The sequence below is a fragment of the Solanum dulcamara genome, chromosome 8, assembly GCF_947179165.1.
Source record: "Solanum dulcamara chromosome 8, daSolDulc1.2, whole genome shotgun sequence".
In the NCBI taxonomy this organism is placed as follows: domain Eukaryota; kingdom Viridiplantae; phylum Streptophyta; class Magnoliopsida; order Solanales; family Solanaceae; genus Solanum; species Solanum dulcamara.
Window position 1 is genome coordinate 63,270,880 of NC_077244.1, and position 19,969 is coordinate 63,290,848.

Genomic DNA, 19,969 nt, shown 5'->3' on the forward strand with positions numbered 1-19,969 from the left:
CATAAGGCATATTTATATTTTTAGTTTTTATTTTATTTTATACTTAAGGAGATTATATATAATGAGACATATTTCCACTTTAAAATTTTTGAAGTGGTTGTGCAGTTAAATGAACTCTTTATACTTGGCATGAATTGAACTTTTTTCTTAGCTTTTGGAGATCAAGAAAGTGCCTTCTTATCTGGATTTTGTTCCAAAATCACCATGAAAGTGATGCTGTTGGATTTTGGTGCAACCCCTTTTGGATTTTCGTGCTCTTGTTCCAAAATGACCATCAAAGTGATGGTGTTGGTGTTTCACTTTTTGCTACTACTGGAAAGCTGTTTCTGTGCTTTTAATCTTCCAATATGGAAGAAGCAGTTAAAATATGGTTCCTCTCTTGTGTTCCCTTTAGCTGGAAATGTATATCCTAATGGGTATTCCTCTTTTTCTTTCTAAAATTTGATTAATTCTTGAAAGGTTGTGTTGTAATATCATTTTTTTCTTCTAAACTATCATCTATTGTGTTTTCATTAATTTGGGGATTTTGATTGTCAGTGAGCTTTGTTTATTCTTGATTGAAATTCACCAATTCTTGAAGGGTTCTATGTAGTACTAATTAGTGATGGATGTTTGTTTAGTGATAAGGTATCTAATTGTGCTTTTCAAAGGGAAGGGCCATTTAATCACTGGTTTTGTTTTGTACTGCTTTAGTTAACTCTTTTTGTTTCCTCCTCCTTTCGATAATTGGCAGGTCAATTAACATGCTTTTATGGTTTGCTGATAGGGTAGAAATTGTGTGTGTGTGTGGATCTGGGAATTGGGGTTAGAGAAGAAGAGGATTCTGATATCATTCAAATGGTATTATTATCTAGTACAATGTCCTACTTCGCAATAAGAGTTCTAAATCTTAGCTATATGAAAGGAAATTAAAGGAAAGTACAAGAGCTGCAGGGATAGTTGTGAGTCTTGTGACTGATTTGAAGCTTCCAGAAGAGTGCTAAGTGTGGGCATTTTTCTTGTTTACATGACCAAGTAACTTTATCAACATGTAATTTTATAAGGTCTTACTAGCAGAGGGTGCAAATTCTAAATTAAGGAAGATATTATTATCTATAAGCACCAATCTACCATGGAACACCAAGGTTCAAATCTCAAATAAGGAAAAAAAAGAAGGCTAAAGTCATTTATTCTCCGTGTTTAAGTGTTGGTGCATATTAGCTGCCCAGACACCTCCATCATAAAAAGACCAAAAAAGAGGATTATCTGTATGTTTCAAGATCAGACGTTTATTTTTTTTCTCTATTCAAAACTTTGAAATACTCTCAAATTTTCTATACCTGTTCTTTCTTGTAAATCAAGGTGGTCTCTTTACGTGCAGGTATTATCAGGTGACCCTTGAGGTTGGCCAACCCCCCAAACCTTACTTTCTTGATATAGACACTGGTAGTGACCTAACTTGGCTGCAGTGTGATGCACCTTGTGCAAAATGCACCCCGGTAAATTACTCCCTTTTCCTTGTCTATAACTTAAATCTTTGCCTGAAAGATCATCAATTTATCTGATCTTTGTATACCATGATATCAAATCATGTTCAACCCTGAAGCATTAGTCTATGTTTGTCTTAATATCTAGAATATGCACCTTGCAGGCCCCTCACCATCTTTACAAACCACATAACAATGTTGTCACATGTAAGGATCCTGTATGCACATCCCTTCACTGGCCCGAGAACCATCCTTGTCATGACCCTAATGAGCAATGCGACTATGAGGTTGCGTATGCAGATAATGGTTCATCCTTGGGAGTGCTGGTCAAAGACACATTTCCACTAACATTCACCAATGGTAGCATTGTTGCTCCTCATCTAATATTTGGGTGAGAAACATATAATTACAGTACTTGTAGTTGACCTTAAAAATTGACTCGAGAGGCCTTTCTGTTTCTTTCACTTGTTCATTATTAAATATCCGATGCTTTTAATTTATGAGCTCCTGATTGAGTCGTCTTACGTACCCTTTGACACCAAGTTGGTGTTAATCAGTGACTTTTTGACTTGCCAAAAAAACTGAATTAAGTGATATTCTACAGTTGTGGTTACAGTCAAGAAGTGCCAGCTTCTACTCATACACCTTTTACGGATGGAATTCTTGGTCTTGGCAATGGAAAATCAAGCATCGTATCACAATTGAGTGGCTTGGGTCTTATCAGAAATGTAGTGGGTCACTGTTTAAGTGGGCAAGGTGGAGGGTATCTTTTCTTCGGTGATGATGTTCTTCCCTCTTCTGGAATTGCTTGGAGACCAATAGAGAAAACATATTCGGAGTATGTCCTCCACTATGTTATAGTATCCCAAGCTTTGGAACTTCTGAATAAAATGTTGATGCGTTTCTATTATTTCAGAAAGCACTACTCTTTGGGACCAGCAGAGCTCTTATTTGACCGGCAGGCCACAGGAGTCAAGGGTCTTCCAATTATTTTTGACAGTGGAAGTACCTTCAGTTACTTTAGTTCAAAAGCTTATGATATTTTGCTATCTTCAGTAAGTTGGGGAAGTGTTGTTATAGTCCTAAATGCTTGATTTTTTCCAGTTCTCTAATAATAATCTGTCTTCAGATAAAGAAAAACATAAATGCAAAGCAGCTGACTGATGCAGCGGATGACAAAAGCCTTCCCGTCTGCTGGAGTGGCTCCAAATCCTTCAAATCTGTTAATGACGCCACAATCTACTTCAAGCCATTTACACTGAGTTTCATGAAAGCCAAGAATGTTGAGTTTCAGCTTCTGCCTGAGGCTTATCTTATTCTTACTGTAAGTACCTTTTCAACTGTTCCCTAGGCATTAAACTATGGTTGGACGATATCAAAGACTGATTTTTGCTGGTGTTCTCTCAGGAGCATGGTAATGTATGCCTGGGCATACTGAATGGTGCAGAAGTTGGATTAGGAAATTATAATCTGATTGGAGGTACGAAAGTGCTGCTTAAAATAATACATTCACAAAATCAGTCAGTCCTAGAGACAGTGGCCTGTTAAAAGTACTTGCTTGCAGGGTTGCTTTGTCATAATGTTTAAAAATAATGATGGAGAAGTATTTGACAAAATGAAGAGAAACTTCAGTTCTTAATCTGCACAAATAATCAAGGAGAGCACTAGTTTTTGAGAAGAATTTTGTGTCCAAGTTGTTTGTGCACTTGATCTTTCTAATTCTGTTCGTTCTTTTCACTGACAGATATTTCTCTACTAGACAAAATGGTGATATACGATAATGAGAGAAAACAGATTGGATGGCTTCCAACAAACTGCAACAAACTACCGTAGACTTCATAAACTCTATTGTACATTTTCTTGCTATTCACATTACGGGGATAGTACGCTACTCAGCATAACCTTTTTCTTTTCATGAACAGCACCAGTCATGATTATGGGGAGGAATATTATGATGCATACCCTACCAACATAGGCATATACGAAAGGGATATGTCCTGCAAAGTTTGACTCTTTGAAGCAGAAGGCCAGAAATAAGGTGACGAAGTGAGATGCTAATGTGGCTTTGATGCCATTTTCTGTAAATGTTTAGAGTAACAAGTATAATTGACCAGTCATTGAGAATACAAATATATTACTGAAATGTTCCTTATGACCTACACCAAAGTAATCGAGTTTATCCCAAATACATACAATAGTACAGGATTAGCGCACGTCAAAAGATCATCTCCTAGCTTTGAATCTTTCAGTTAGATATACACTTTGGGCCCCCGGTTGTATCTGCTGCTACTACGAGTTGATGCAATTGGCGTAATACCTGTCAGAAATGGAAACTACATAGTAGATATATTTGAAACAATTTCTTGAGGGTAACATTAACATATAATAAAATGAAGTTGTACACTCAAAACGGCAATTTGGAAATTTAACAATGAAATCACAGAGTGAGGTATTAGAGTAGTGTTGAAACACAGAATTCATCTTTTAAATAAATAATACTAGTGTTGTCTTCCACATTTTTGGCTTCTCGAGATCCTTACAAAGTAAATTTTCATTTTCATTTAATATGTTTTCTTTTGCCATTTTGATATAAAGAAAATTGCAATTTTTAGTACACTTGATCTAGTTGAGTAGTTTTTGGATATCTGAATTTTACTTTTTATAAAATATCAGAGAGATTCACGCACAAGGGAAGAATGCATTTCTGAACAGCCCAGAGATGAAGATAATCTTTCCGGTCTACTATATTCGGTACTCTGGAAATAAAAGCTGGAGACCAACCTTAGCTAAGCACATTTAAGGGTTATGTTAACAAAGAATCGAAAAAGAAATCAAACTTCCATAGATTAAAAAAGCAATTCATTTTCATGAATAGAGGGTTTTAAATTATGTTATTATCTTTACCTATGCATTTACTCAATTAATCATAGGGACCAAATGACATATCTATCTCCAGAGTAAGAGCATCAGCCCGTTGGAGAATAATACTCTAAGAAAGTATATTTGCTTGAGCTGTGGCAAGCTCACCTTAGATGTCAGAGAGTTCAGGAACTCCTAAGTGAAATGCTATAAAACATCAATCAAGCACTGCATATTCAAAGATAAATGTCAATGTGAGTCCCAGGTGCAAAAATATAAAAAAATTAATAATAATTAAATTGTTTTAAAAGGTTTTTTCAGTTACAGCAAAATATTCCATGTAAAATATTTGACCCCCCTTTCAGATCCTGAGGGGAAAACAAGAGTTAAGCCAATGTACTTGGAGAAGGCCATTTGAATATGCTGAGAAGAAAATACTAATTGTCTCAACAACCTAAGACAACATGCCAATTCATCTACCCCTAATACCACACACCAATAAAGACCAATCGGACATCCTCGATATAAATGCGTACTAAGTTCTATTATATTGCTCATGGAAGGCTGAACCAATAAAGACAATCGGACATTCTCGATATAAATGCGTAGTAAGTTCTATTATATTGCTCATGGAAGGCCGAACTTTCTAGGACATGTATATCATAAGAAAATTTGATACCCTCATCTGAAGCAACTGTAGCTTCAATGATTCCAACTTCCTGGAAAGATGATGGATCAGCTGGCCAAGTTCCACGACATAATAATCTAATGAATGTAGACTTCTGCTCAATGCGATCAAACCCTCACAGAAAGATAAAAAATAAAAGGAACTACAAATCCTTGCACATTCTTGAGCCGAAGGTCTTCCGAAAACAACCTCTCTACTTTCACAAGGTAGGGAGGGTAAGGTTGTGTTTATACCACCCTCCCTAGACCCTACTTGTGGAATTACATTGGGTATATTGTTGTTGAGTTACTGCACAATAACACATTTTTCTAGACAACAATAACCATTAAGTAGTGAAATAAATAAGTTTTAACCTTCAGTTAAACAGTAAAAACACATGAATCAATGTATTCTGCACAACATTTCAACAGTCAAGCTGAAACCATCTTAAGTAATGAACAAATTAGCTCCCAGCTACACTGCAAATCTACAAGCCAAGTCTTGGAGAGAACTTTCAAAGATGGATTATGAGGATGCCAAAAACTGCATTAATCTTTCAACCCTGAAAATCACATTTTATGTAGAACTGTTCATGTATCCTACAGATGTCAATCCATGAGGTTGTTCCACAGGCATGCAGACAGTTCTCACTTAGTTATTTATTGAACTTTCACATATTTGACTTGCTGAGGAGGTTCCTATCTAAAGAACCTAATACTGAGAGTATCAAAGTAGTGTCCCTGAAGTGTAGTTCACTAAATAACCATATAATCATTAGACAGATTATCTACGACTGTCTTTTTTGATAGAGCATATATTCCTACGACTCAAAAGCATCCTCTATACTTCCCAGTAGATGCAAGTTTAGATGGTAATGCTTGCAAGACAGCATGAGTAACATAGAGGAATAATTGATCTAAAGATTCTTAAAAGAACCACAAATAAAGTGGAAAACAGAAGATTTCCTATTCAGCCTGTCAATTAATAAATTTAGTGCAGGGAGCGCTCTAACCTTTGCACGACAAATCTTGGTGATGGCCTCAACATGAAGGCTTTGCAGCTCTTCGAGTGCATTAATATCCAAGCCACCCAAATCATCACCCTAAATTTCAGTAAAAATGTAGTTAATCTTGTAAGGTCCAAATAAATGCCAGATTGATGAAATCATGTCTTGGGGGGAGAGTACAATACACGACAAGACTCCTGAGTCTTTAGCAGTCCTAGTTCTTCAAAGTAAAGCGCACAATTTACAGAAAATAGAAGTTATCATCATACTATTCAAAAAGTGGAACCCTAAGTTGAATTACCAAAAAGTCCATTAAATATTGAACGACCATTTTACCCTCCACCTAAAATTAAAATTACAATGCATTTTTGCTAATTCTAATACAGATAAATATGCCTATACATAGTGTGGTACAATGAATCAACATACTGGTAATTAAGTAGGTCACATAGCTAGATGACAAGATATGATGCTTAGGCTTCTTCTAATTATTGATCATGTAAAGGTCAAATCTCATAATAATGTAGAAGAATGTGAAAGGTATTATGCTTTTAAGTTTCTTAGTCTTAATAACGGCTATTTGGGATCACAAGGGTCTATTAGTTAGGACTATAAATACTAGTTATATCTGATCCTTCTTGGAAGTGAGAAACAATGCTCCTTTAATAATATTTTTCAATGTCTTGGAGTTGCTTAGTTGCGTATGATGTTACTTCTTGAAATCACTTCTTCAAAAAGTAATCATGGTATTTAGATAACTTTTATTACGTTTTTAATATCTTTTAACAAATCTGAAATAGTGTATCACTTTTTAAATAATAAGATGTCTCTTCATATCACGTGGAAGATCATTACTTGTATAGCAATGACCTTTTTTAATGTGGAGGACATTTTGGGAAATAATGAGTTTCTCATTTATGTTCTTTCAGAGAATATCATTTCCTCCTTACATTTTTTTTATTAGAACTTGATATTTCTTCTACAAGATGTTTATCCAGGACAATTCATAAACACTATCAGAATAACAAAGTTACAATTATAAAGTTTGAACTCTTCGGGGTGGCTCAGATGATTTGGCTAGGAACTTCCATAATGGAGGTCTCAAGTTCGAAACCCCTTGCCATCGCAAGGGGTTAGTCTTCACAGTCAAACTCGTCGCACGGGGCTTGTCTAATGCAGTTTACGTCTCTTGTGTGACTTGAGAGTTATTGCACAAGAGTGGAGTTTAACATGTGCACATCCAAAGGGTAGCGGCTGTGGGTTCCCTTGTCATAAAAAATAATAATTATAAAGTTCGATGGAGTTTTGGCAATCAAAGGTTCCTTTTCATTTTTAATAGAATACTTATTTTGTAAGATAATTAAATTTATTTTTCTTTCTTAATGTTTAGTTGGTCTATTTTAACATTCAATCCACCTGTAACTTGATTTATTAGATTGATAAATTATAACAGTAATCTATTTCTCTAGCAAATCAATTGAGTAACTTTCTACAGAGGAAAACGACAATATTTCTGTTACACAGAGCTTTATAAAATGAACACTAAATTATTAATACTAATAATCAAGCTTCCCTTTTTTTGCAAGGAATTGTTATTTTGTTAGTGGTAAGTGCACTTGAAGGGGCCTATAAGGTTTGATATAGTGACCGCTGCAATAAATTTTGCCTCGGTGATTTTTAGGGTCATTGAAACAATGCCGAAAGAGAGATTTATGTCAAATGTTTGTGCTAAGATGTTGATTGGAAGTTGAATAGCAATGGCCATTACAATTGAATTAAGCAAGTTGATAAAACTTTATTAGACTTCTGATGTGATTCTTGAAGATTAAGTGCTTCATTTTTCATTGTTTTATTTCTTAATTCTGTTATACTCTTACTTCTTTTGTATTCTTGTAAATTTAGAGCATTACTTAAATTATTTTCTTTGTAAAACGGAATGCAAGAATGCGTTTTTTGCAGAGCATAATAGTTAGATGATTAGTTTCACTTTCTCTTTGATTGTTGATTTAATTTTAAAAGATTGCTGCGGAAAAAAAAACCGTGTCTAATGAATCTATTTTGTTTTACTCAACGTTACCTTTAAGATAAATATATAACTAATATAGAAAGAAGCTCTTCCTTTGAATTAGCTACATAAGATCAGCATTCACCATCCTTACTTTTTAAAGTCTTAATCTATTACTCAGCTACAAATTTTTTAGGACTCTTATACAATCTTTTTAATTTTTATCCATCAACATATTACACGTGAGAAAAGGAAAAACGTTGAATGATCTTATTGTCCATGAAAAGTTGAACAATTTTTTTACCCTTTAAGCGAAAATTACTACCATAAAATTTTTGTACAAAGATGGAATCATACATTCTGATAAAACTAAGGGGAAAAAATTAGCATATTAATGTAGGCACATTAAAAGCAATTCTCTCCACTACTTCTATAATAAATCGAGTCATTAATTTTCTTATACTCTTTATATGAAAATATAAAATGTTATAATGCATGAAGTTTCTTTACCACTGGTAAAATCTTTTTGTATTCTCAATTGAAGTCTTATAATAATGCAGTTAGCTCTTTCACCTTTTGTCAGTTTCATACTCTTCTAGAAGTAAGTAGATTTGAACGGTATGCTTATTCACATTTGTGAAAGAGTATGAGACTGATAATGGAACAAGTCCCTTGATCTTAACAATATGCTTATTCATATAGTTTAATTCTTTAACTTTTGTGTATGCTAAATTGAGATCAATCGAATTGGATTCAAGAATTAGGATTCTAGGTAGAGTTTATCTATGTAATTTTATGTTGTTTTGGTAGCTTTTTTTATTCGCTATCATGTTTAATTTTTGAATGCATAGCATCAGACGCTTAGAAAATAATTCAATGAACACTTGTTTTCTCAGCTTAAGGTTCTTACTGGTCCAATAAAAATTACTGCTTTCATAGGTTAACTAATTTTATTCTCTTCAATATCAGAATTCATGCCAAAAGCCTTAATTTTCTCTCCTAGCTAAGATGTAGGAATACAAAAAGGACGGCTCTTATATTTAGAATTGGAGAAGAAAGATCAAAGTTCTAGGCAAGCAATTATCACCGTTATATCATTTTTTGAATGAAAATTATCACAGTTATATTATTACTTTGTTTAAAATTATAATCATCAATATCTATATGTCCCTTTATTAGCACAAATGTCATCCAACTATATAATTTTAGTTAATAGATTATGATGGAATAAAAAAGGGCAGCCCGGTGCACTTAAGCTCCCGCTATGCGCAGGGTCCGGAGAAGGGCCCGACTAGATTATGATGGAATATATATCAATTTATATTATTTCATATTTTGCTAATTGCACCTGCACAGTTTAACCCTCAAATATTATTTCATAAGTATATCACACTTTTAGGAACATACAGGGAGGCGTCACGATTTTGGGTGTTGCAGGAGTATTACAGTCGAGGAGGTTAAGGGTGTTGTTCGTAGGATGCGCTGGGGAAGAGCGACTGGACCTGACGAGATTCTTGTGGAATTTTGGAAGAGCGCGAGCTCGGTAGGTTTGGAGTGGCTGACTAGGTTATTTAATGTCATCTTTAAGACGACAACGATGCCCGAAGAATAGAGGTCGAGCGTAATGATCCCTCTATCAAAAATAAGGGGGATATCCAGAGTTGCAACAACTATAGAGGTATCAAGCTTCTAAGTCATACTATGAAAGTATGGGAAAGAGTAGTGGAGATGAGGGTGAGGAGAGACGTGTCTATTTCAGAGAACCAGTTCAGATTTATGCCGGGACGCTCAACTACAAAAGCCATCCATCTTATGAGGAGACTGGTGGAGCAGTATAGGGAGAGGAAGAGGGACTTGCATATGGTATTCATCGACCTAGAAAAGGCCTACGATAAAGTGCCACGAGAGATACTATGGAGATGTTTGGAGGCTAAAGGAGTACCTGTGCCATACATTAGGGTGATCAAGGACATGTATGAGGGCGCCAAAACCAGGTTAAGGACAGTCGGAGGTGACTCAGAGCACTTCCCAGTTGTGATGGGGTTGCATCAAGGATCAGCTCTTAGTCCATTTTTATTTGTCTTGGTGATGGATGGATTGACGTGACAAATTCAGGGTGAGGTGCCATGGTGTATGCTTTTCGTGGACGACATAGTCTTGATCGATGAGACTCGTAGCGGAGTTGACACTAAGTTGGAGGATTGGAGACATATCTTGGAGTCTAAAGGGTTTACGCTGAGTAGGTCCAAGACAGAGTACTTGGAGTGCAAGTTCAGTGAGACACCTCAGGAGGTTGGCGCGGGAGTTAGGCTTGATGACTAGGCCATCCAAAAGAAAAGTAGTTTCAAGTACCTTAGGTCTATCATGCAAGGCAGCGGGGAGATTGACGATGATGTCACACATCGTATAGGGGCAGGGTGGATGAAATGGAGGCTCGCTTCTGGTGTGCTATGTGATAAGAAGGTGCCACCACAACTTAAGGGCAAGTTCTACAAAGTGGTGGTTAGACCGGCTATGTTATATGGGGCGGAGTGTTGGCCAGTTAAGGTCTCTCACATCCAAAAGATGAAAGTTGTCGAGATGAGAATGTTGAGATAGATGTGTGGGTATACCAGGAGCGACAAGATTAGAAATGAGGCTATTCGAGACAAGGTAGAAGTGGCCTCGGTGGAAGACAAGATGCGGAAAATGCGACTGAGATGGTTTGGGCATGTGAAGAGGAGAGACACAGATGCCTCAGTGCGGAGGTTTGAGAGGTTGGCCATGGATGGTTTCAGAAGAGGTAGGGGTAGGCCGAAGAAATATTGGGGAGAGGTGATTAAACAGGACATGACGCAGTTACAACTTACCGAGGACATGACCTTAGATAGGAGGGTATGGAGGACCCACATTAGGGTAGAAGGCTAGTTCATAGTCTCATTATTCTTCCTTATTAGTAGGCCATTAGCGCACCATAATTTCTTGTGGTCTGATTTATGTTATTAGCTATTACTTTCTGTACTTTGATTGCTCTATTTTATCTGTATTGCTTTCGTTATTTGCTTTCCCATATCGCTTTGAACTTTTTATCCTTATCTGACCTTTTTTTATGCTTTTACTGAGCCGGGGGTCTTTCGAAAACAGTCGTCCTACCTTGGTAGGAGTAAGGTCTGCGTACACTTTATCCTCCCCAGACCTCACGTTGTGGGATTTCACTGGGTTGTTGTTGTTGTTGTTGTTGTTTATCACACTTTTACTGGTTTAAAAATTTGCAGTAAATAGCATGGTATATACATGCAACGCACGTATCCAAAACTAGGCTAACAAATAAATAATTAGTTCTTATAACATGAAAGTTGATATTCAAATTATTAATTTCGGCATCCAATAAACAATAATGACAATATTAAACTTAACAACTCAAATCAAACACCATTAAAATGTAACTGCAACATGCCTACAAAAAGATAACCTCAACTAAGAAATTGATTATTACTTCTCAATCAATCAGCCAAATAAAGAACTAGGTTAATGCATTTAATTTCATATTTAATTGCTTTTGTAATTCTACTTAATTAGCTTCAGTTGCAAGGGTCAGTTTTTGTTTTCAAAACATCAGCCTATAAATCAAGAGCAAGAATCACTAAATGAAGAATGGGACAGATGAGAAAGGAAAAGGAAACTATTGACATCAAGAAAGAGTAGAAGAAACAAAAAGCAGAGAAGCAAAAGAAAGCTGAATAATAGTCATTTGATGAAAGTGTCTATAGTTCACAGAATTTGTTAGCTGCAATGTTCACAGAGTTGGTTAGTTGCATTCCTGATTTCAGTTAGAATCAGTTGTGAAATTGTGCAACTCATGGATGGATCTCTTTAATCTTTCATTTAATGTGAAAAATCCACCCCTTCTCTCTCTCTCTCTCTCTCCACTCTTGCAAAGTTTGTTAAGCAGTTCTTTATTTGAGTTCATTAGAACTCTCAATTCCATACTTTGCTCTACAGACACAGTGAGGTAATAGCAAGACAGTAGCTACTGGAAAAATGTATATTAATCAGAGGCACCAACTTAAATAAAGCGTGGAAATGAGAAAAGAAAATACCTTTAATCTTGAAACTAAATCATCTAGTTCCTTGCACCTTTTCCTTTCCTTATGGTAACGAATCTTCAATTCTTCTGATGTATCCACAGAAGGAATGTTTTCAAATGTTTCACTAACTTTTTTATCTTTGGACAAGGAAATGTCATTTCTTGATTTTGCTTCCAAGATATTAGACACATCTGACCCCTCAAATGAGACAGTCTGGGAAACAGGACCAGATTTCCTCATCTTTCCAACAAGTACCCACATATTGGCAAGCTCATTCTCCATATCTTCTTCTCGCCTCTTTGTTTCATCAAGTTGTTTACGCAGTTCACTTTCTATTTTATCTCTCTCATACAGTGCAGCAACCAAAGAAGCTTCTCTTTGGTGTCGCGCATTCAGTTCTTGCTCCAACTCATCCACTGATAAACAATCTTCTGTCTTCCTAACATGTGCATCAGGCTGACCTCCACCATCACCATTTTGCTTCATATCAAATGAAACAGATCTCTGACAGAAGCTATTTTTGCAAGGTGCATCTTTTTCAGCAGCAAGTTTGGCATTTAGGTAGGAGAGCTTAGTTACCTCTTCAGCTAAGTTCCGGAGTTCTACTGCTGCCGCCGCCGCCAACTCTTTTGCATACGAAGCTTCCTCAGCTAGCTTTTGATGGTGAATTTCTAAGGCTTCCTTCTCCTCAATAATTTGCTCTTTCTCTTGTTTCAGGGACTCTATCTCAGCAGTCTAAGAGGAAGAAAACATGATTATATATATGAATATATATTATATTACATTATGAAATTTACATCAAAAGCATATCAATTGAAGAAGATTACCTGTGACAGAAGCTGAGAGTTCAAAAGTGTATCAACACTAGAGTCATTGGAGACTTCATGCACAAATCTTTTATTTGATCTCATATTACTAGTTTGTGTATTTTCATTCGTAATTCTCTCTTCATATGAATGAGCCCCAGCCTCCCTTTCAAATTTAGCTTCTATAGATCCCTCCGAATATGCTGCAAGTGTGGCAGCTTCATGGTCTGCATCCTGCTGCTGGCATGTAATTTTTTTTTCTGATAATAAGGAATCAAGTTGTTGCCTCAGCAGAAGGATAGTTTCTTGCATCTCAGAATTCTCCATCATCTTCAGGACCAACGATTTTCATTAGAGTTTAGAAGAATGTAACATCTGAATAGCGGACCATAGAAAGACTACAAATCTACCTTCAATTTTAGTTGCTCTTGCAGTACCCTGTTGTCTGCAGATTTAATCTTATCATGACAAAAAACTAAATTGAGTTAGTCCAGCAGCATTTAACTAGGTAGTTAATATCAAATGATTGAGTCTAATACAGCTCAAAGAGCTGACCATACATACCTCCAGCTCGAAAGCCTTTTCATTTAGTTGAGTAGCTAGCTTGGATAACGCCTACATTTGAGTGAAGATCAGAATTCAAATGTCATTATGTGATAAGAAGTTACTCATAGTAAGAAACTAGACATGGACTTGGGATGCATCCTGCAACAGATGGCACTAACATAACCTTTTGTTATTACATCCCTCTAACTCTCCTGTTTGGTCTAGGAGTTGGACACCTCAATAAATTGGGATTTCCAAAGGGGTTTCAATGATCATGAGCTACTCCATCCATTGCCTTCAAATTTCGGGTTGGAGTTCAAATTCTTTACATGAAATCAAAACCAAACACTGGTAAGCACGCTTGAACAACTGCTTTCTCTCTTTCACTTTAGGCTTCTCTCTCTCAACTTAGCCCATCAAGCTATTAATAATGCTTTAGGCCCAATCATTAGCTTGTTGAGCTTGATTTGTCTCCTTTATTTCTGCTTCTGTTGAGCCTCTTCTCGCTACTTAAAAACAAAATCATCCACGTGGAAACCCTACAACGGGATTACACGCATAGGAGTGTATTAAAGAATGCAGCATCTGTTTCTAATCGGTTGCTTAGAGGTTTCTGAAGGGGTTTAAATGGTCCTAGACTACTCCCATCCACAAGCACTCCAAAGTCTTCATTACATAAACATCCATGTATCAAATTCCGCCATTTCTCTCAAAAGCATAAAGCTGTTGCCTTAAGGTCTTGGGTTGGATGCTCAGATTCTTTTGATCCAAGGAGTTACACGATCATTAGGGATTTTATCTCTGACGAATTTCTTTGACCTAGGTTAAGGGTTATGGTCAATTTAGAAACTGCAAGATTCTTTAAGAATATGGTATAAGAAGAGTAGTAGCGAAGAGGGAAGTGAAAGATGACAAGAAATGAGCCCAAGAAGATCAAACAAGCCTTCAGAAAGGGATAAGTTCTCTCTCAAATTTGGAGACCTACTCATTATGAACCAAACCAACAGGTGCAAGAAAAGTGAAAGAGCAAAGGTTTTACTGGACTTGGCCCAATTCCAAGTGAATCGCATTGGTCATACATCCATCACAACATCACTCGATGATTCTGGACTTTATCAATTTAGCCCATTCTGGTTAGGTTCAGAGGTTCATTACAAGTATGTCTGCTCCTATTAAAATCCCTAAATTTTCTAAATAGATTACAAGTATTTCCGCATAACTTTTTTGTTCAATACCTGAGAAATCTCAATATTGGTTGAGCCCTGTGGCATCCTTTCCACTGATCCAACCATGCGTTGCTCCAGAATACGTATCTGAAGCTTTTTTCCTCTTATTTCATCCTTTAAGTTTCGCATTTGCTCCTAATCATGAGACAAATATATAGGCATGACTACTAATATACAAATTCAGTATCCATTATATCTGGAAAAATAATATAAAGTTCAATGTTAAAAAATGGCTAACCTGAAGTTGCAAGTCCCCAGGACTCTTAACTGCTTGCTCTGATACTCGTTTAAGAGAACTAACACATAATGCAACCTCACCAGCTAGCATCTTCACTTGCTCGTGAAGAAGATCCATTTGATCAGTTATAGTGGTCCCAGTCTGCAAAAGAAGATTGAGCATCCTAGCAGAGTTATAAGGAGAGGACGACTGTAAAATCATTATCCAGAAATTGCATACAAGCTGATGGTTTATTTAGCATAAATTAACCTGACAGAGTGCACAAAAACATGATTGGGGAAATCATGGCACACTCAAACCTGGAAGGCATTGTACATTTCTAGGCATCTTTAACCTAAAGTGAAATTTTGATATCACCTTATAGGCACCATAATAAGTTCATCAAATCAATTACTTCTGACGAAAAAAATAAGCAGTTCTCTGAACACAGCCTTCCATCTCTACCTATTTTTAAAAATCACCTTTAAATCCAACTGAAAATTGACCATATGGAAAATGCATTCGTAACCATGTAATCTAACTCTTGCATAGAATATAGATACTGGAGAAAATTTAGTGGGAGGTGACAAATAAGTTTCCAATTGAGAAAAGGTGAAAATTTGACCAAGCCCAAGTCAAACCTTCTATTAATTAGGAGATAAAGTTAAGTGGGTGTAAAATGTAATTTTTAAAACTTCTTAATCTTTTATAAAATACAAAATATCCCGAACTCTCATTATTGGACCTCCAACTGACCCAATTCAAATCAAAAACTTCCGTCTTTTCACTCTCTTCTTCAATTCTTCTGCAGCAACCGTCCGTTCTTCAAGTTCTCCGCTTCGCTCTTCATCTTCTTCGTCATTCGTTTCCTTCTCACGCCGTTATTGTCATTGTGAACAGAGGTAAAAAAACTTCTTAAATAGTTAGGGTTTCGAGTTTTCTTAAACAGTTAGGGTGTGATGATTTAAAAAGAAGAATAGGGATTTTCTTGTTTTCACATATTTTATTATTTTGTGCCTTAAATGAACATTGTATTTGTATTTATTGTGGTGCGAAATTGATGAAAATCTGAAGATATCACAAAAATCTAAATATGAAATAAATGATATATGAATGAAATAGGAGAAAAAATAAGAGTAAAAAAAGGTAAGTAGTTGTTGCAACAACCTCAAAAAGTTGTCTGATTTTTTTCAACAGACGAAGTACTTACTGAGCCACTCTCTCAATTGTTAAAAGAAAATCATTAGTTGTTGAATTTGTCGCAACAACTTAAGCAGTTGATGTAATCATTTAAGTTGCTGTTGCAACCTTAAGTAGTTGATGAAACAACTGATTAAGTTGCTACAGTAAATCCCTTGAGTTGCAACGTTAAGGTGTTGCAAACTGAAAATCCCTTAAGTTTCAATCTTAAGGTGTTGCAACAGTAACTACTTAAGTTGCTGCAATAAATTCTTTAAGTTGTTGCAGCAACTTAAGTAGTTCGTAAAGCAACTGCTTAAGTAGCTGTAGTTTTAATTTCTTAAGTTACAACAACTTAAGTTGTTGCACTCACTTGTTTGAAAAAATACAATTTGTGTACTATAGTAGTTGTTTTCCTATTTATTAAAGAATTAGTTATATTAATATATGATTTATGCTTTGTCTCATGTGTGTAGATAAAATGGCTCCAAGAAAGAGAAACATTAATTCAAGCACTGCTCCTCAAAAATCTAAAAGAATCAGTACATAAGCCCAAAGAGAAAAAGAAGCAGCAAACACTACTAATAAATTGGCACTACTTGTTGATCATGCCATGATGGCAGATAGTCAGGCAACTTCTAGCCCTAGACATACGGATGATAGTTATGAGTCCCAACATCAATCAACAATGGAGAAGTCTGCACAAGAAGAAGAAAATGTAGATGATTCTTCTTCAAAACAGGCAAGCGAATCAGAACACCAAAAAGATTCTGAAAATAGAAATTCCATTGACGTTGGAGATGGTGATTTTGATGTTGTGTTGCTTGAAAGAAGAACATAAGAGCTTCATGATAGACTTGTTCCTTCATCGTCTGTTGTCAAGTCTCCTCCTGACAGTCCTTCAATAGATGTTATCGTCAAGACTATTTTCAGATTGCGACTTGCATACATTGATGGACAATCAACGTCCTGATTTGAAGGGTAGTATTGTTGTTCGGTCAGGTATGGGAAAATCATTCAGTGAATTTAAAAAGATTCTTAAGGAAAAAAAATTAGAAAGATTTTTCCAGTGTAGTATATTTGGAAAGTATCGAGACCTATCTGATAAAATAACTCCATTTCATATGAAGTTGGTATATCAACTTCTTCGACGAAAAATTATTAGCGATGAAACAAATATACTTTGGATCAACTATTATGGAATGTCGGTTTGTTTTGGCATGAAAGAATTTGCAATTATGACAGCCTTAAACTGTCATAGTACTCTTACTGTTGCCCAATTGGAAAAGTCATCCAAGTCAACTAAGATTGCCGAGAGACGTAGCAAATTGCTTAAGTTGGTTGGAAAGAGTTTCAAAGAGAAGGATTTGATTGCCCATCTAAATTCAAGTTCTGAAAAGGTTGAAAAACTTACAAGAAGTCATTGTGCTTACTTTGATTTGTGCACAGTATTCTTTGTGCACGCGATCCAAGCACAAAAATTCCTTCCAACTGGATTGAGCTCTCCGCTAACCGCGCGCACAAAGAATATTGTTTCCAATCCCACTCAATTTTTACGGTTGGCGCAGAGCTCAATCCAGTTGGAAGGAAAATAAGCACAGTGACTTCTTGTAAGTTTTTTCAACCTTTCAGAACTTGAATTTAGAAGGGAAATCAAATCCTTCTCTCTCAAGCTCTTTCTAACCAACTTAAGCAATTTGCTATGTCTCTCAACAATCTTAGTTGACTTGGATGACTTTTCCAATTAGGCAACACTAAGAGTAATATGACAGTTTAAGTTTGTCATAATTGCAAATTCTTTCATGCCAAAACAAACCGGCATGCCTTAATAGTTGATCCAGAGTACATTTGTGTCATCACTAATAATTTTTCATCGAAGAAGTTGATGTGCCAACTTCATATGAAATGGAGTAATTTTATCGGACAGGTCTAGATACTTTCCAAATATACTAGACCAGAAAAAAAATCTAATTTTTTTCCTTAAAAATCTTTTTAAACTTATTGAATGATTTTTCCATACCTGACCGAACAACAATACCACCCTTCAAATCAGGAAGCTGATTGTCCATCAATGTATGCAAGTCATAATCTGGAAATTTAATAGTCTTGACGATAGCATCCATTGAAGGACTGTAAGGAGACTCGGCAATAGAAGATGAAGGAATAGGTCTATCATGAAGGTGTTTTGTTCTTCTTTCAAGAGCAACACAACATCATCCTAATCCTCAAGATCATCCTCAACATCACCAACCTGATCACCATCTCCGACATCAATGGAAACTCTATTTTTAGAATCTTTTTGGTGTTCTGATTCGCTTGCCTGTTTTGAAGAAGAATCATCTTTATCATCTACATTTTCTTCTCTTTGTATAGACTTCTTCATTGATGATTGATGTTGGGACTCAAAACCCTCATCCGTATGCCTAGAAGCTGCCTGACTATCTGCCATCGTGGCATGATCAGCAAATAGTGCCAATTTATTAGTAGATGTTGTTGCTTCTGCTTCTTTTTCTCTTTGGGCTTCTGTACTGATTCTTTTAGATTTTCGAAGAGTAGTGCTTAAATTAATGTTTCTCTTTCTTGGAGCCATTTTATCTACACACATGAGACAAAACATAAATCATATATTAATATAACTAATTCTTCAATAAAATAGGAAAACAAACTACCATAATTGATCAAACAGTACACAAATTATATTATTTTTCAAACAAGTGAGTGCAACAACTTAAGTTGTTGTTGCAGCAACTACTTAAGTTGCTGCAGTAATTTAAGCAGTTGTTGCAACAATTTAAGGTTGCAACTTAAGAAATTAAAACTACAGCTACTTAATCAGTTGCTTTACGAACTACTTAAGTTGCTGCAACAACTTAAGATTGCAACTTAAAGAATTTATTGCAACAACTTAAGTAGTTGATGTTGCAACACCTTAAGATTGAAACTTGAGGGATTTTCAATAGCAACTTAAGTAGTTGCTTCATTAACTACTTAAGTTAATGTAATAACTTGTTGCAGCAACTTAAATAGTTGCAACACCTTAACGTTGCAACTCAAGGGATATGATGCAACAACTTAAGCAGTTGTTTTATCAACTACTACTTAAGTTGTTGCATCAACTTAAGGCATTTGGTAAAGCAATTACTGCATCAGCTACTTAAGGTTGCAAGTTAAGAAATTTGTTGTCGTAACTTAAGTGATTCCTACATCAACTGCTTAAGTTGTTGCGACAAATTCAACAACTAATGATTTTTTTACAACAATTGAGAGTGGTTGCAGCAAGTACCTCGTCTATTTAAAAAAATCAGACAAATTTTGAGGTTGTTGCAGCAACTACTCACCTTTTTTTCTCTCCTATTTCATTCATATATCATTTATTTCATAATTAGATTTTTGTGATATCTTCAGATTTCATCAATGTCACACCACCACCACAACAAATACAAGTACAATGTTCATTTAAGGCATAAAACAATAAAATATGTGTAAACAACAAAATCCATGTTCTTCTTCTTTTTAAATCATCACACCCTAACTGTTTAAGAAAACTCGAAACCCTAACTATTTAAGAAGTTTTTTTTACCTCTGTTCACATTGACGATAACGGTGTGAGAAGGAGACGAATGACGAAGAAGATGAAGAGCAAAGTGGAGAACTTGAAGCAAAAGAACTTGAAGAATGGACGGTTGTTGCAGAAGAACTGAAGAATTTGAAGAAGAAAAAATGAGAGAGAAGAGAAAGTGAAAAGACGGAAGTTTTTGATTTGAATTGGGTCAGTTGGGGGTCCAATAATGAGAGTTTGGGATATATTGTATTTTATAAAAGATTAAGAAGTTTTAAAAATTACATTTTACACCCACTTAACTTAATCTCCTAATTAATAGAAGGTTTGACTTGGGCTTGGTCAAGTTGTCACCTTTTCTTAATT

The 19,969-nt window shown here is 35.7% G+C and overlaps 2 protein-coding genes across 6 annotated transcripts in view; one reads left to right on the top strand and one right to left on the bottom strand.

Moving 5' to 3' along the window:
• The first annotated feature begins 83 nt into the window (after positions 1-83).
• LOC129899155 (aspartic proteinase Asp1-like) lies at positions 84-3,661 on the top strand. 2 transcript variants are annotated; one of them, XM_055973991.1, is made up of 9 exons: positions 84-416; positions 1,361-1,478; positions 1,631-1,857; positions 2,083-2,304; positions 2,383-2,521; positions 2,596-2,790; positions 2,874-2,946; positions 3,211-3,295; positions 3,389-3,661. In XM_055973991.1, the coding sequence occupies exons 1-9, from the start codon at positions 205-207 to the stop codon at positions 3,474-3,476; spliced, it is 1,359 nt and encodes a 452-aa protein (XP_055829966.1). In that variant the 5' UTR covers positions 84-204; the 3' UTR covers positions 3,477-3,661. The 2 variants fall into 2 exon arrangements, with proteins under 2 accessions (XP_055829966.1, XP_055829965.1); XM_055973990.1 differs by having other exon boundaries at positions 85-416; positions 2,071-2,304.
• The window catches only part of LOC129899154 (kinesin-like protein KIN-7C, mitochondrial), a 41,807-nt gene continuing 25,351 nt past the window's right edge, over positions 3,514-19,969 (bottom strand). For 3 of the 4 annotated variants that reach the window (XM_055973987.1, XM_055973985.1, XM_055973988.1), the window contains 9 exons: positions 14,887-15,027; positions 14,658-14,783; positions 13,441-13,491; positions 13,287-13,334; positions 12,898-13,206; positions 12,083-12,805; positions 6,005-6,094; positions 4,494-4,553; positions 3,514-3,783 (listed from right to left, as the gene is read on the bottom strand). In XM_055973987.1, the coding sequence (XP_055829962.1) occupies positions 4,533-4,553; positions 6,005-6,094; positions 12,083-12,805; positions 12,898-13,206; positions 13,287-13,334; positions 13,441-13,491; positions 14,658-14,783; positions 14,887-15,027 (1,509 nt within the window). In that variant the 3' untranslated portion in view covers positions 3,514-3,783; positions 4,494-4,532. Of the gene's footprint in view, positions 3,800-4,493; positions 4,554-6,004; positions 6,095-12,082; positions 12,806-12,897; positions 13,207-13,286; positions 13,335-13,440; positions 13,492-14,657; positions 14,784-14,886; positions 15,028-19,969 lie in introns of all 4 variants that reach the window. The other variant, XM_055973986.1, reaches the window with a different exon arrangement.